Genomic DNA, 16,985 nt, shown 5'->3' with positions numbered 1-16,985 from the left:
TCTGGCAGTAAACACTGGAAAAACACTGTTCATGAGCGCACACCAGAAAGCTGTCTGTGACAGTAACACCCCGAGGCACAGGCAACACCCCCTCCCTGGAACAAACCGACAGACAATCAAACCCACACAGGACAGCCCAACGGACACTTAACCCCATAGCACACAGCCTGACAGAAAACCGTCGCCTGCATGGAACAGCCAGGGTGACCCTGACAGCCCCACTGTTCCCAGGGGAGGCTGGTTGATGGTCACCACACCCACACAGGACACAGACAGAACCTGCGGGACTCCACCTGACTGGACTGGTCAGGGGCCACAGGAAGAGTTCCACATCACACTCTAGTGGCCCAGCCCCCAGGGGAGGACCCCCACGGGTCCTGGCTGCGGCCTCTTCACTGCCTGACACCCCTCTCCCACCACCCAGGCCCAGGGCAGCAGGAGGGGCCCTGAATATGCAGGGGGCTGGGCGCTGGAGGTGGGGGAAGAGCCTGTGAAGGCTCAACCCCGATGCAGGACAAAGGGCTGGCCTGCTCCCTGGTCCTAGCCTCAGCCCTCCCCACTGGGCGTCAGGCAGCACGAGCATGAGGGCCCAGCACACGTGCCAAATACCCATCTCCTCCAAGAACAGCCCTGTCGGGCACTCAACAGGTCATGTGTATGGGATGGATGGACGTTGTTACAGAAAATGTTCATTTGAGCAGGTGGGGTCAGGCCCCTGGCTAGTGGTGGGGTGGGGGTGGGGGTGCTGCACTGGGTCGGCTCAGCTGGGGAGCGAGGGGAGACACAGTGGCTGATGACACAGGCAGGGACGAGAAGTAGTGCCTGGGTGGGACCCCTGCTGGGGGAGGAGGCTCCCCCCCACCCCGCCCCCGTGCTGAGAAACAGGACTGGTCAGGGGACCCAGTTCAGACCCTGAGCCTATATGCACACAGAAACTCCCAAACCTGGAGTCAACACCAAGCCCCAGCAGCAGGGACATGAACTGGTACAGGCTGAGAGGACGGGTGGTGGGTCTGCAGGGTCAGTCCTGTCCTTGGAGGGTGATGGACAAGACGCCCCACAGGGAGGCAGCTGTTCCTCAGCCCAGCTTCTGTCCTGAGACCACCCTGGCCCTGGACTGAGGGGTCTAGAGGTACCCGAGGATGCTGAGAGACGTGTGAAGAGATGAAGTGAATAAAATCAGTGCAGAAGCAACCATTTTACAGCGTGGCTGCTCCAAGCCAGACACCGCCCAGACCCCTGTCTCCTCCTCTAAATCTCATGAGCCCTGAGGTGGGCCCTGGCCCCGATTTAAAGATGAGGAAGCAGACTTCTGAGAGATGGATTGATTTTCTGAAGGTCACACAGGTGAGTCAAACTCGCACCCAGATCTCTGAGTCCAGAGTCTGATTTCTGAAGCCCCAGGCTGCGGGGCTCTGGAAGCAGCCGGGGCTGGCAGGTCATTTGATCTGGTCACAGCAGACCCTGGTTATTCTGTGTTACTGCAGCACCTACACTAAAGTCTTCACTGCATGTTCCTCCTAGCGTGTGCTGAGCTAATGGGATTTACAGGATGGTCCTCACCCTGTCCTAGGGCCAGGAGGTTAAAAGGAAGTCAAGCAGTCATTGAGGGCCCCAAGAAAAAGGAGCTTCTTGGGAGGCAAGGCAAGGCAAGGCCTGGTCACGCTGCCCCACTTCCTGGGAAGACTCTCCATCTGTGACCGGGCTTGGGGATCAGCACTTGGCTTCGCTGTGGGAGCTGACAGGGTCCCTTCTGTGGGGTTGGCCTGGAAGGCCCAGGAAGCAGGGCTTGCCATCCCCGAGGCAGGGCTCAGTGGAGTTATTTCTACAGTCCAGACTTGCAATGGATGAGTCCACAGGAGGGAATGACCAAGAGTGGAGGTGTGTGGTGGCCGGTGGTGCTGAGGGGACCGGAGCTGGAGATGAGGAGGCTGGAGAGGTCGGGATGGGCATGGGGGAGGTGACGGACTGGACGGGATGGAGTGGTGGTGACAGCAGTGGCGTGGCGTGGCGTGGCGAGATGCACGGACAGCATTCTTACCTCTGATTGGTGAACCACCTGGCGAGGTAATTTGAATGCAAATAAGATCAGAGAGAAGCATTAGTACAAAAGGAAGGAAAGCCACAAAAAGCCAAACCAGATAAAATAAAACATGAGAAAGGGCCTTAAATACACGGAGAAATCGAGGCCTGAGTTAGGCCAACGCAGGTGACAAGTGCGCAGGCACCAGGCTGAGCCAGGCTGAGTGCGGGTGAAGCTGTGTCCCCCGGGTCACTGGCACTGCTCTGAGGAGGTGAGGGAGGGTGGGGCCGGGGATATCGGGGCTGGAGGTGATGGGACTCAGGAAGGTGGAATCAGGGCTCCTGCAGACCCAGCTGGCTGAAGCCAACGAGGGGAAAAGTGAATAAAAGTCGTAGCAACCCCACTCCTTAAGGGCACCTAAATTTCACAGGTGGGTAAGATTTCAAAATAAAGCACTTACCAAAAGCAACCAAGGAGGTTAAGCACATAGAAAGGGCTAAAGGGAGGGCCTGCCATAGGCCACCACCACCAGGCCAGGTTTCCCTCAAGCAAAGCAGACATACCAGCCAAGCCCCACCATGGGACTCGGGGTGAACTTGCACCCCAGTAGCAAATGCCTTCTACAGCCCACTCGACCCTGCTAAAAAGTGAGTAACTATTGAGTTTACCCCCAACCTGACTGGTGAGAGCCAGAGGCCGGTGTCCCCTCCCTGCCTGTTCAGTGCTTCAAGCCCAGAAGGCCAGACGCACACCTCCAAATGCCTGGTGCAGGGTGGTTACGAGGTCTGAACAGCTGCCTTCCCAGCAGGTGCCTCCTCTGAGGCTGTGTTCGGGCCCCATCTTCTACCTCCGCCTCATCCAGAGGAGTGAGGAGCCTCCGAGCGAGCCTGGGCCCAGGGCTGTCCACCCTGACCCTCTCTGCCCATTGCTACGGGAGGGAAATATGCCAAAAGACAAATCAAACACTGATTACTCTCTCATTAAACTCGATGACAACTGCCTAGGAGGAATTATCCATGTTCACACGGGAAAGATGAAACAAGCTGAGGAACAGCAAGTGACTTGCCCAAAGCCCAAGGTCACATGGCCTGTGAGTGAGGTCGCAGGAACTAACCAGGTCTGGTGCACAGACTCCCCACTGCAGATACAGAGGCTGGAGGGGAGGTAAAGGCAGCTGCTGGGACCTGGGCTGGGGGTGTGAGGGGCTGCAGAGAGACAGTGATCCTCCAGTCATGGTCCAGGGGACCTTTAGTGGCCCTGAGACCCTTTCAGAGGGTCCACAAGGTCAAAACTATTTTCATGATACTAAGAAGTTATTTGCATTTTTCACTTTTGTTGTCTTGTGAATATAGAGTGGAGTTTTCCGGAAGCTCCGTGAAGTGTGATACTGCAACAGAGCAAATGTGGAAGCAGATGTGAGAATCCAGTGACCATCTTCGATCAAGCCCCAAATTAAAGAGATTTGTTAAAGTATAAAACAATGCCACTGTCCTCGTGAAATGTTTGCTTGAGGAAACAGTTATTTTTCATGAAAACATATCATTTAACATACAATGGTTTTTTAAAAAATAATTTTAAAGTTTAAATATTTAAAACCTTTTCAGTCTTAATATCTAATATGGTAAATGCTGACAGGAAAAACCTCCAGAAACGAAAGCTCCTTGAGATTCTCTAATATTTACAATCGGAGGTGCTAAGACGAAAAAGTCAACAGCCACTGATCTACTTCTACAGTGCTTGCTGGGACATGGCAGGGGGTGGCTGTGTAAATGGCCCAGGACTCGGACCCCTAGCTTCTGGCCTCGGCTCTCCCCAAACCTAACCTGCTGTGTGACGAGTCTCCGGACCTCTCGGAAGAGTCATTTCTCTACCAAACTGAAAGAAGAATTTGCCTTACCATTCCACAAGGTGGGTGTGGGAGACTGGCAGGGACCCAGGAGTCTGCATTGCTCCCGAGAGGTGCCAGTGTGCTCAGGCCAAAGGGAAATCATGACCATGCACCACCAGTGTGCCCGCCTGACAGACCCAGACCCTGATGGGTGAAGAGGGTTGGGGGGCAGGCTCTTCTGGTCAGAGCTGGGCCAGCCAGCAGAGTAGGGGACTGCAGGCGTCAGGCCCACCCTGAAGCCTGCTCCGCCCTTGGCTCTGGGTCCTATCTGCCAGAGCCGGTGGGCCTCCGCCTGCAGCCAGATGCTGGCATCTATGCTCAGGCCCTGTAGTCTCAGCTCAGGTTTCAGAGGGTGTGGAAGGAGGCTGTGCTCTGGGTGAGAACGTAGCTGTGTGGATCAGGTTGTCCTCGACGGTGATGAGATGGCGGCTTGCACGTTCAGGCCACTGAGCAGAGCACGAGAGGTCTCCTTGGTGCCCTGTCCAGGCTTCGCAGAGCGTGTGGGCCACCAGCTCCTTTCAGGACCCGGCAGTGGCTCTGAACCCCACTTGGAGACTGGCCCCTGCTAGCTGCTCCAGTGACACCATCTGCTCCTGACTTGATTTCCATTCTCCCTGAACTTGTCTCCGTTCCTCCTGGGTCCACCATGGGCCTCGAGTTCAAATTCCCAACAGGCTCCTATGTCAGCCCGTCAAGTCACTTCAGTGAGGAAAGCGCCCGTGGAGCAGAGCTCACACGTGAGTAAGGCTCACACCAGCTGCCTTCCTCTCCAGCTCCTGTTCCGGGGCCACGCCCCGTGACATGTGCTGTAGTTCAGCCTGCAGGTGCCTGACAAGTTCTGGGGACCGGTCAGGGAGGGCCTGAGCTCTGGAGAGGATGGGGCCGTGGAACTCTGGAGGGCCCGCAGTGTCCAGCCACTCCCGAGGTCCCAGATTTGGTGTATGCGATACTAGAAGGCCTCTGGGTGACTGCACAGGGGGGCTCCCTGGCTCTGGATCTCCACGTGTGACCCCAAGTGACTCCCCTAAGTCAGCTGTAAAGTGGGCATGATAATCACAGCCTGTCCTACTTCTCAGGCTTGGGGAGAATCAAATGCAACAAAAGGCAGGAAAATACTTTGTGATCTGTCGGCGATGCGTAAACTGTGACGGTCCCTGTAAACGGCTGAGTGCTTGGGGGCCTGATTCCACTCCACTGAAGGGATATCCCTGTCACATGTGCAGGGCACCCTTTTAAGTGGTAACAGGACAGGGGCAGCAGCGACTGGAATGGAGGGCCAGGCAGCAATGGGGGAGAGAATCCTGTCTGTCACTACAGAGGTGGGGGGATTGAGACCCCAAGGGTGTCATCCTAGGAACTGGACCCTGGGTCCACAACCCTCCAGGTGATGGCTTCCAGGTGGCAGTAAAGGTCAAACGAGGTCTTCCTCAGAGCTAAGAAGCAGGAGAGGTGGACATTGGTCTGCAGGAACAGGGCCCAAAGGTCACGTTCATGAAATAATTTATCAACAAGGGCTCAGAGATACCTGTCCTACAGGTGGGTTTGTGCTAGGAGCTGGGGAGACCTTGCGGCTGCACGGCAGGGAGCCAGACCCAGGCCCTCCCTGCAAGCGGCACCTAGCCTAAGTGAGCAGAACAAGAGCCAGGCAGTAACAACACAGGGCGGGTGCGTCCTGAAGGAGTAGGCCTTACTTAGGCAGAGGAGGGAGAGGCTTCATGATCTGGTGAATTAGAGCAGAGGGCAAGGATGGGGTCAGGGTGGTTCAGGGCAAGTGGGGAATGGCCACCGGTAACAAGAGCCCGGTTCACGGAGCCCTCCCAGTACCCGAGGCAGCGAACTACAGTTTCCACTGCTGTCGTCTCACTTAGTGCTTACTGTCACTCCTTTTTAATGGTGAGAAAACAGAAGCTCAGAGCAGTTAAAGGACTTAACAGAACTGCTAAGTTGGGTAGCTGAGATGGAGGAGGTGAAGCTGGAGATGTGAGCTGGGAAGATCGAGAGGGGTTCGGGAGCAGGTGCCCGGCCACTCAGGCAGTGAGAGGCCACTGCGGTTGTCGGAACATGGAGGCACCAAGGGGAAAACTAACAGCTGCTGGGGGACAGATTCCCGGGGGGAGCCTGGAGGCAGGGAGGGCAGTGCTCGGCACTGCGATATGACCGAGGCAGCAGAAGGAAAAAGAGGGGTCCAACATGAGAACCATGTGGGTGATGAGAAGATTTGATTCTTCCTCAATGGAAGAGTCGGGGTGTGTCCCAGGTTTCGGGCTGAGGGGGCTGCCACTTGCCAGGAGAGGGTCAGGGTCGGGGAGAAGGGTGTGGCTGTTTGGGAAGGAAGTCACCACTCATGGCGGCCAGGGTGACACTAACAAGGCAGATAGGTTTGTTTAGTCTAAAGCTCAGGTAAGCTGTGTGGTGTTAGAGAGACAGACCTAGGCATGCAGGAGTGGAGAGGCGACCTGAAGCTGCAGGAGCGGGTGAGCTGGCCTAGGGGAAGGCCCTGCCCATGGGGCAAGGGGAGGGTGACAAGGGCTCCCCGGCTGGAGGAAGGAGCAGGGGAAGGTGAGGCCTCTGGGAAGACAGGAGTGAGAGGGAAGCCAGGGAGAAGGGGAGGAGCAGCAGCCAGTGGAGTAACGGGCAGGCGCCGACTCACTGGGCAGTGAATGGGTGGCACAGGGCCTGGCATACAGTAAGCACTGCATAAATACTTGATGAACAAGCACGCAAGACAGTGTGCCTTCCCAGAATTGCTGCCACGGGCAGTCAGTGCCATTCTGGGGTGGAGGCCAGGCTTGCAGGGAGGACCATCTGCCTGTTTGGGGAGCCTGCCTGGGCGGACTGTGGGGAAATGCAGAGGAGCCGAACCATGCCGGCCACTGGGCAGCGCTGGGCAGCGGTTGCAAATGCTACCGGACCATTTCCTGCCTTGATTATGGCTGTTTTAATTAACTGCGTTACAGCTGCCTCCATCTTGTTGAGTTTTAATTAAATTAAATGAGCTAACACTTCGTAGGCCGTCTCAGGCGGCCATGGCTAGGGCCTGAATCCTGCCCTGCTGGGCAGCTCATCCCTCCCTCCTCCCCTGGGCACTGCAGGGGTGTCCACCTGATGGGAGGTAGCAGGGAGGGGCTGGAACCCCAGAGAGTGGCAGGGGCACCTCTAAAGCCTGCAGGGCCCTGAAAGGGTTAGAGTCACGTCCTCCTTTGCAGTGTTGACATCACAGCTGACGGGCAGCAGGGGCTCTGCTTGGTGCCGGCCATCTTGCCTGAGCCCACTGGCCTGCAGCTAGCAGGAGTTTCTGGACCAAGGTCTATCGGTCCAGCCCTTGCTGGCGGCAAATGCAGAACGCAGCTAAGCTGATTCTGAGCCTCCTTTCCCGCCTGCGCCGTTCCCACAAAAACTGAATCAATTATCCTGGCGGGAGCCTCAGAGGTGGATCGATCAATGGGGCGACACCTCCTGCCTGGTCATGACGGCATCCTTGCTCCCGGGCCTCCGAGCTGGCTTGACTGAGATATCCAGAGGAGACAGGTGGCCCTGGTGGCCAAGGGATGGCAGCAAGTCCTCCTGGCTCTAAGCTCCTGAGATCCAGCCTTTTGAAGCCTGATGCATAAAGCATCTTTGGCCTCTTTTCTTGGCTAAACCCTGCTGCCTGGAGAAGTAAGGAGAAGCATCACGAAGGCCCCCTCGCAGGCCAGGCTATAGGAAAAATAGAGGACGAACGCCCATAGAGCACCCCTGCAGAGCCCAACGCTATGCTGGGGCACATCACTCATGCTGCAAGGAGCCGGGATGGACCAAAGTCTAGACTCTGATGATCCCAGGAAGGTAAAAGAATCACCGATGACTAGACCTCGCTGTCCAGCTCTTTCCTGGACCAGGTGGGCCTGTACCAAGATCTGGCCTGCCCAGTGGATGCCCTCTGCATGGCTCCAGAAGGTCGGCCCCAGGCTGAGACCTCCTGTGGCTCCCAGGTATCCAGGCCCAAGAGGGAAGGCTGTGCTTAGTTTCAGCTGGACACCTTTTCTAAAGTCTGTGCGGCCCCTTGTCCCTCACCCTCTGCTCACCTGAACGCAGCTGCTTGATGCGGCCATTGCTCGTGGCAGGGTCCACAGGGAGGAAGTCCTTGAACCAAGAGATCTCTGGATCTGGATTCCCGCCTGCTGCACACAGCATGGTGGCTGTGCGTGCCTTCTCCACCACCTTCAGCTGAGGCCCCATGTCGATGGAAGGGAAGCCAGAGGGCAGCTGTTCCTCTGCAGACAAAGGACAGACATGTGAGTTAGGGCTGGCACTGCCTGCCCTCTAGAACCCTCTGCTGTGGGCAGCTTCTCCTGACTCCCAGGTTGGATGGCACCCTCAAGACCCCGGTCTCCCAATTCCTGACTTTTAAGGGTGTTGCCTGCTCCACGTAAGGACTGGGGAGTCCTGAGTCCCACTACCCAGGCCTGCCCTCTCTGGGGCTCGGGCGGGGGCAGGGAGGGGCTACAGTGGGGCCCGTCCTGCCCTGTCAGGGAGTTTCCAGGTCTGAGAAACAATGCCTCAGAGGGGAGATGTCAGCACTTATCTCTCTGGGCCCCGGGAAAAACAAGGATTGATGCTCTGCTGGCCACAGCAGAAAGTGCTATACAGATGCTGGGCTGCACGTGGCCCACAGCTCGTACGGCAGCACCCAGAGCCACAACTGAGCCCAAAAGCCCCCTGTGCTGTCTAATCCCCATTCCCTCTTCTGCACGTGCAGTGTCCCCTCCACTGTTCACATCTAGCCTCTAGCTCTACAGCATAGCAGAGCCCCACATCACAGCCTGAATTCTGGACCTGACTCTGGGTACCCCCTGCTCTACCAATGACCCCTCACCTCACTCAACCCCTGGTCCTGCCCTGACCCATTCTCTACTGCAGTTGTGACCCTAACCCTCGTCCCTCACTCACTGGGGGCCGTGGTCAGGCCTGGGAACCATGTCAGAGCATGTGGAGGCTAAGGAGATAAAAAAACTCTATGAGGGGTGCCTGGGTGGCGCAGTCGGTTAAGCGTCCGACTTCAGCCAGGTCACGATCTCGCGGTCGGTGAGTTCGAGCCCCGCATCAGGCTCTGGGCTGATGGCTTGGAGCCTGGAGCCTGTTTCCGATTCTGTGTCTCCCTCTCTCTCTGCCCCTCCCCCGTTCATGCTCTGTCTCTCTCTGTCCCAAAAATAAATAAACGTTGAAAAAAAAAAATTTTTTTAAATAAAAAAAAAAAAAATTAAAACTCTATGAGGAGTTCACCAAAATTTGATGAAGGCAAAACCCTTCCCTGGCTGCCTTTTCCCATCTTGCCAGGGGTTGGCGACTCACATAAGAGTCAGTTCCCTGGAAGCAACAGGTATCAGCGCATCCCCACTCCTGCTGCACCTAGGTTTCTGCACACAGCCCCTGAGGGGCTGCCGGCACAGGCTCTGGACTAGCACAGGCCACATGGGGCTTAACCTCCACCACTAACTAGCTCTGTGACCTGGATGCATTACTAATCCTCTCCGTGCCTCCATTTATCTGGAAACAGGGTTCAAGTGCCTACCTTGTAAAGCCATCTTGAGGACTACATCTGATGATGTATAAGTGCTGGGCAGTGTCTGACACAGAACCTGCACCAATGAATATTAGCTGACGTTATCATTATAACTAGCAACGGCTAAGCCACCAGGGCAGACAGGTACCAAGGCTAGGGCCTGGGGCTGGTGAGAGGTCCTCCCCACCAGAGTGTGTGTGTGAGAACTGGGCAGAGTCTCTCTGTCGGTGTGGACGCCAGGCACGTCCAATAGAGGATGGGAACACTGTCAGTCTTCCTCTGGGGCAGGGGGCAGGGGCAAGGCTCTGTGGTGGCAGCGACCAGGATATAGCACCGCCTGGACCTTCCTCTCTTGGGCCCAGGACAAGATGGATGTGTTGGGACACTTGCTGAGGTCAGGCTCCTGTGCCAGGAAAAAGGCACATGGCATTCTCAGAAGCGATTCTAGAAAGTAAAGGCTTGAAAGGCTAGTTCTCCCTCTAGACTCTCAGGGAACCAGGGGGACTGACTGGGGAGGCAGGCAGGAGAGGAAGCTGGAGGAGCCCCAGTAGGCAGGGGCAAAACATCCCTCTATCTGCTGCTAGATCCCAGGAGGAGCTCTGCTAAGGTTCCAGCATCCCAAATGCCCTCTGGGGCATCCCAAAGGGACTGTGGCCCCCTCCGGAGAGGGGGGTCTCAGGCTAGGGAGCAGTAGGATTCCCAGCACGGCCTTGCCTCCTCAGCCTCTCCCAGTAGCTGGCAGGATGCTTACTTCCCCATCTGCAGCCCTATAAATTCCAGATGTGAACCCAGCATCTCCTTGGCTGTAAATATGATCCCACTGTGTCCTGACTTTCAGCTCTGATTTTTAAAAGGAAAATGTTAAACAGTGGCAGGAAAAAGGAAAGTGGCAAGAAAACACGACTTGGGAAATACCAAGCAGGAAGCAGCCTCCTTTGGGTCAGCTGTCACTTGCTTTCACAGAAAGGCCCAGGCAGAGGCCCAGCCTGAGGGGCCCGCCCCCTACACCCTCCTTGCCCTTCCCAGCAGCTGGGGGACACTCAGGAGAGTGAGAGCCACCCTAGCCCACCAGGGTGCCAGTCCTGAATCCTACCCTGCTCAGTTCCTCTGAGCAGTGGGGGCACAGGGGTGTCAGGGCCTGCCAGAGTTCGGGCCCAGGAGTCGGCTGGTCCCCATCTCCACCAGCAAGGTAGATCAAGGGAGAAGGGAAGAAGCACAAACACCTGCAGCCCCGTGTCCCGGAATCTACTCTGAATTCCTAACACGGGGAAGGTCTTGGGGATTTACGCCAAATTAAGGACAATTAATTTTCCTCCCTCAATTATCGCGCCCTCAATGGCTCCGTCCTTGGCTCAGATCATGCCTCAGGCACTGCCGCCAGAGCCTAAAACCGGCATGTGTGAAGAGCTGTCCATAAAACAGCGGGACCCAAAAGCCAGTCCCTTGTGCCAACTAGGCTTCTAGGCAGAACTGGGAAGGCTGCAGTTCTGCACCTCCAGCGGGGGAAGCGTGTCTCACAGGAGGACTCCAGCCCCTCGAGAGTGACCGCGCTGCTGTCTCTTCCTTCTACGCTCCCCAGGAGGCCTCCGGCACATTCAGATGTAGCCAAGGTCAGCAGCTGTTTACTGATGCCTGTCGTGTGTCTGGCCAAGCTGGGCACTAGGCACGCTGGTGTAAACTGACCCATCCACTGGTCCGGCACATTTATTCCCTGCACACCCCCAGTACCCACAGGGATCAGGTCCACCATAGCCCGAAGCACTGAGGCTAAGGACCAGGGCGGGTCTTTCAGTCAGACTTCACACGATCACTCCAAACCCATCAGCAATCAGGAAAACTGAGGCTCGGATATGAGAAGTAGAAAGTTACAGTTATGGAGCATTTATTATGTTCCACGCACTGAGTTAAAATGCTTTAAAAAAATGAGTTAATCTTTGCCAAAACCCTATGTGGTAGATGAGTGAACGGGGGGGGGGGGGGGGGGGGTGCTTAGACACCCGCCCAAGGTCACACCACTAAATCTGAGGTAGGGCCTGGACGACCCCTGGGGGTGGGACCCCGCTCAGGCAGGGCTGGGTCCTGGGCTCTCGGGAGGGGCGGCCTGGGGAGCAGCGCCACCATCCTGCCACATACCACGCCCTCCGACGGCTTCAGGGCTCCGCGCTCCACAGAAGCCCGCTGCACACAAGCTGCACGCACCCACACCCCGATGTGTGGTCATCGAGTCCCTTCAAAATCTGTCCCCCCCTCCCGCCCGCCCCCCCCCCCCCCCCGGCTGCGGGTGGAGGGAAGGGCTCCTCCCCCTCCAGGCCACCCGGTAACCATGGCAACGCGAGAGGCGGGCTCGCGGAGGAAGGCTGCGCGTGCCCGCGTCCCAGCGGGCGCGCAACCGTGATTGGTCCAGGCAGCTGCCGCCCCTCCGGCCCCCGTCTGGGTGGAGCGGGCGTGCCCCTCCCGGGACCCTGTTCCTCCACTCCAACTCCCCACCTCTCTGCTCCCCCCCTCCCCCTTAGGCTTCCTTCCCGCTCAACCGCCCAACCGCGTAACTGGGGTTCCCTACACCTGCCTCACAGGCTCAGCCAGGCATTTGCAGTGTCTGTGCCTCTAGGGCGGAGGCCCTTCTATTCTCTGAAAAGGGGGTCCTTGGGAGAGAAAGAGAAGTCCATGGGGCCTTTAAGGGGCTTCAGAGGTACCAGGGAGCCTAAGTCTCTACAGCTGTCTGTGGATTTCACCTGCACGCACAGGTAGGGTGCGCACACATTCCCAGGGCTCTCCCGCCAAGTCTGCGTACTTGGGGTGGGTGCGCAGGAGTACATTAACGGCTCCTGCACCAAACTGCACTGGTCTTTAGATACTGCAACGGGAGGTCTAAACTCCTTCCCTGCTGTCCCCACTGGCCAGAGGAAGATGACAGGGTGTGTGTGGTGGGGGGAAGGGGGTGGAGGGAGACTAAGGCTCAGAGAGGGGTAGACACTTGGCCGAAACCCCACAGCAATGGTGGAGCTGCTTCAAATCCATGACTCACCTGCTATCTTGGTGGCTTCCTGGAGGAGGAGACAGTCACAAGAGCATGGGAGGCAGGAAGAGATTTCTGGGGGGAGGGAGGGACTGCCCAAATAAAGGCTAGGGGGAGGGTGGGGGGCCAGTAGGAAGGTGAGGCTGGTTGGAGCTAAGGCAAATGTTGGGGTCCTGACAGATGAGGCCAGAGTAGGGGTGGACAGGGGATGGGCTTAGGCTGGCTGCGATGGCTGGGGGAGGGAGGCTGCAGAGGCCCCTACAAAGCACACACAGGTTTCTTTGTCCAGCTCAGCCTGGATGCCTCAGGCTGAGTCTGGGCCAGAGGGAGGGGGCTGCACCAGGGAAGCTGACAGATGGAGACGCCTTGCAGGGTCCTGGGGCGGGCAGCACCGTCTGTCAGCACGACCTTCTCACCCGTGTTTACCCAGCTTCATGGCGTCTCCGTGCACACGCAGGCACACATCGGCACACACGTACACAGGCTCCCTGGGGTGGCACCATCTGCAAGCCTGACCTCCTCCTCTGTGCATGAGTGTTGGGCCTGGCCTCACCCTGTCTCTGAACACAGACACCTAGAAACATGCACAGCCAGGGACCCACAGAGATATACATGGCGAAAGAGACAGGTGCAAAAATAGAAACCTCCACACGCGTATGGAGGGGCACCTGCAGTGACAAGCACCTGTGGAAACAAGACTCATGCAAGCAGATCCAGAGGCAGTGCATACAGGCACTCCACACACATGTGGAAACATGCAGTCAGAGATACACGTATGCTGAGGTACGTGTACCCAGAGACACAGGAAATGCAGAGACGTGTAGAGAAACACGAAGGAACGTCATGAGTAGCGGGGCAGCTGGTTCCCCCAACCCCGGTGCACTCTAAGGAAACCAAGGCCACCTTAAGCCTTGTCCCTGAGGCAGTTCCATCCTTTGCAGGGTTGGGGCCAAGACACCACCTATCAATTCAGATGCCTTCCCCAGACCTACAGTCTCCCCGTCTCCCAGCTTCCAAGCAGTAAGCGGGGGCCTAGGGAGCCTTGGGCCCATCTTCCTTCACAGCTTTCAGTCTCCATTTTCAGCTTTTTCTAAGAGAAAACTCCCACCTCTTGCAGCACTCAGATTTCATCAAACTTGGCATCTTAAAAGCCTGTTTTGTTTTTGAATCTGAGCTGTTTGGGGCCTGTCAGCAGCGAGAGCCCAAGAGTGGTAGTGAGAGCGGAGAGCAGCCGTGGCCTCCCCCTCCTCCAGGGCTTCCCTGGCACCTCACACCACCCTACTCAACCTGGTTGGTGAGGCCTCAGGGCCACACACACTCAAGTGAATCCTGGGGCTGTCCCTGAGCACACACCTCAGCAGCACTCTGGCTTCCCGGGCCCTGGCCCAGGCTGGACTCGGCTCCTGGGGTTCCCCCACCTTGGCCCTACTCCAGGAAGATTCTTTTCATCCATTTACCCCCCTAGGTTCAGACCACAGACAGCCTCCCACTTACTCCTCAGACCCCCGCCCGCCCCCACTGCTTCTGGCCAGCTCACCAAGGTCAACCATGACTCCACGAGACTAAATTCAAAGGGCACTTCTAGTGTTCATCTCGCCTGACCTCTCGACAGCACCCTGCCCCACTGACCACTCGCTCCTCCTTCACATGCCTGTCTTCTCTCCATCCCCGCAGCCTCACTCCAGGTCTCTCTCCTACCTCTCAAGCCCCTTGGCTTCTCACCAGATTCCCAGGGACCACCCCGCCACGTGCTGCCCCCCAACATGAAGCATTAGCCAGCTGGGGCTCCATCCGGGCCCTCTTCCTCCCTCTTGGCTCTGGCTCCCTGAGATTTGCCATTTCTCAGCCTTCAAAACTCCCATTTTCAGAGGTCCCTTGAAGTGCTGGCGAATCTGCACAGGCCTCCTGGATTCTTCCGCCTGGATGCCTACACACGCCTGATACAACAGATTTCTAACTAGACTCGTTGACTTGCCCTTTCAGACCTGGTCCTGAATCGTAGAAAATAGTACCACCATCTACCTGGGCCCAGAGCCATAACCCACAGTCTCCCACCTCCCCAGTTCCATAGTAGCCAGGCAGGTCACCACTCTTTCTCCACCGCTTGTAGCCCATTCTCCCTTCCTCCCCTTCCTGCTGCCTGGGTTTAGGCCATTACTGCCTGTAAGGCTGCCCCAATCTCTCGCTGGTCTCCTTTCACCCTGCTCTGCACCCCCAGGGACCTTTCTGAAGCATACATTTGATCATGTCATTCCTCTGATTAAAATCCTCTCTCCCCAGGCAACCAGAGGGAGGCACCTTACTAAGGATGGAGACTGCACACACGGGGGCATTTAAAACCTCCAACTTGGCTAGCTATTCCCAGAGCTGCTGGGCTCCACTCTGTGGTCGTGAGTCTGTGGGAGAGGGGAGCCAGCAAGGAAGCCAAACACATAGTAGGGCCTTGTAAGTACCTCTGAGCGCAGGAGTGGGGGGGGGGGGCAGGCTGGGTGCAGGGGAGGTGCCTACTGCCTGTCTAACAGAAGAGGCAAGTGTACTGGCTATACCACAAGAGGACCACTCAGAAGGGAGTCCACTTGGGCCCTTGGAGAAGGATCAAAACCAAAGAAGATGGGGGATTCTAGGTACCAAGAAACCCAGAGCCTGACCTTAGGCCCTCCTGGCAGTGCCCACCTACCTAACCCCTCTCCCAACCCCATGCCTAGGGCCCAGAACTTTCCAGGAAATGGCTGCAGAGCCTCATGTCTGCGGGGTCCCAAATGCTACAGTGGTCATGATGGGGGATGGGAGGTGTGTGGAAGGACAGGTCAGAGAGACCACAGTCACTGGACCAGAAAAGCATGTAGGTCATGCCTTGGCTGTGAGGGGAGGGGCAGGAGCTGGCCTGGGTTCTAGGCCTTCTGTGGCTGCCAATTAGGGCGGTGACAGGCCCAGCTTCTGCAAAACCAGCCTGTTACCCAGACACCTATGTAGGCAACAGGGAGAGCGCACAGCCTGCCACTTGGGAAGTCATCCTCTGCCTGTGGTAGCTCTTTATCCCAACGACCCCAACCCCAAAGCCAGGCCTGGGCCAGGGGCAGGGAGGAGGGTGGGGCAGGGAGTGCTGACTCCCTGGGAAAACACCCACCCGTCCTGAAAGCAAGCTCCCTTCAGGGTCTGCTCTGGGTCCGGCACAGCCCAGGATCTCAGAACAGGGTCATATGTTGCTCATCAGCCCTCTTGTCCCTGAGGCTGTTTCCAAAAGGACTGAGTATGGGGGTGAACAGTGTGGGGGGGGGGGGGTGGTCTCAAGAGGTCTTTCATCACCCCACAGGTCCCAAAGCCAGCCAGGGTCAGAGCCACTGCAGAACCCGGGGGTCCAGGCCCAGCACCGACTGGCCCCCTACCCCAGTCACTGTCCCACTTGCCTAACAGCATCCCCTGAGCCTATCACAAAGTAGGCAAGACCAGACACACTCCATGTGTGGCACCCGTGGGTGGTATGGTTCTGGTCAGTCGACTGGGTGAAAAAAGGTGAAAGGCAGCCTGGCCTTGGTAAGAAGAGGGGAGGAAGAAGTGGGGTCCCAAGGTCTGGGCAGGATCTCTATCTGGTACACCCTCCCTCCTGGCCTGGCTGCACAGGAAGTGCTGAGGAGCTACTGTACTCGAGAACAGGTCAGCCTGACCACTCGGTCCCGCGTTCATCCCTGTCCAGCCGTCCTGCCTGCCAGCAGCTCTGAGCAGGGAACCCGTGGGTCCGAGAGACGATGAGCCCAGATGCAGCCTCTCTGACCATCCCCCCAGTGTCAGACCGACCCCCACACATTCAGCTCAAGATGCTTGTCGCCCACCACACCCCAGACACACACTAATGCGTGCACACACACACAGACACTGCATGGTGTGGAGTGTATACCACCTACTGTATACACACCCCCTACAGTGCTCATGGGCACACAGGCACGCACACAGGCACACACAGTCTGCTGCGCACCCCATGCTGTACATGTAGCACGTAAGGCACACACCCGCTGCATTAACACCATGCCACGCACCTCACACAATGCCTTACCCAGGCACACGGGGCACCCACAGCACACGCAGGGTGCCTGTCATCTGCTGCATCCATGATCACAAGGCAAACGCTGCCACCTGCACTCTGAGCCGGGCCCCTCCGGGACAGAGTCAGAAACAGCCCATTCCTGCTCTTGGGCTCACCCGCCCCTCCCCCAAGTCCTCCACCTCTCCCCCCGCCCCTTCCATGGCCCTCCAGAACCTACCCAAGTCACCAGGGCCCTGCCCACATCTCTGCTGTCTGGCCTCCTCCGGGGCTTTCCTGACCACTGTCCTGCCTGGCTTGGAACCCACTGGCTCAGCTGAATCATAACCTCCAGAATGAGCTCTAAGACCCTCACTCCCCCCACCTCCTGGAGGGAAAGGCCAAGAAGCAAAGCCTGCCTCCCCTCCCCCTCCCTCCAGAGGGAAAATGTCAGATTCTCTGTCTCAGTGGCGGCAGCGGGCGGGTTGGAGGGGGAGT

At 57.4% G+C, this 16,985-nt stretch overlaps 1 protein-coding gene across 32 annotated transcripts in view; it reads right to left on the bottom strand.

Annotated features, from left to right (window-relative positions):
- Positions 1-16,985, bottom strand: part of PTPRF (protein tyrosine phosphatase receptor type F) — an 88,718-nt gene that overhangs the window by 42,326 nt on the left and 29,407 nt on the right. For 16 of the 32 annotated variants that reach the window (XM_043574694.1, XM_043574690.1, XM_043574701.1 and 13 more), the window contains one exon: positions 7,976-8,164. In XM_043574694.1, the coding sequence (XP_043430629.1) occupies positions 7,976-8,164 (189 nt within the window). Of the gene's footprint in view, positions 1-2,041; positions 2,060-7,975; positions 8,165-11,586; positions 11,677-16,985 lie in introns of those variants that run through there. The other 16 variants (XM_043574669.1, XM_043574668.1, XM_043574675.1 and 13 more) reach the window with 2 other exon arrangements.

Source organism: Prionailurus bengalensis, chromosome C1 (genome assembly GCF_016509475.1).
Source record: "Prionailurus bengalensis isolate Pbe53 chromosome C1, Fcat_Pben_1.1_paternal_pri, whole genome shotgun sequence".
Lineage (NCBI taxonomy): Eukaryota > Metazoa > Chordata > Mammalia > Carnivora > Felidae > Prionailurus > Prionailurus bengalensis.
Note: the sequence above shows the minus strand (reverse complement) of the source record. Positions and strands in the feature narration are given on the sequence as shown.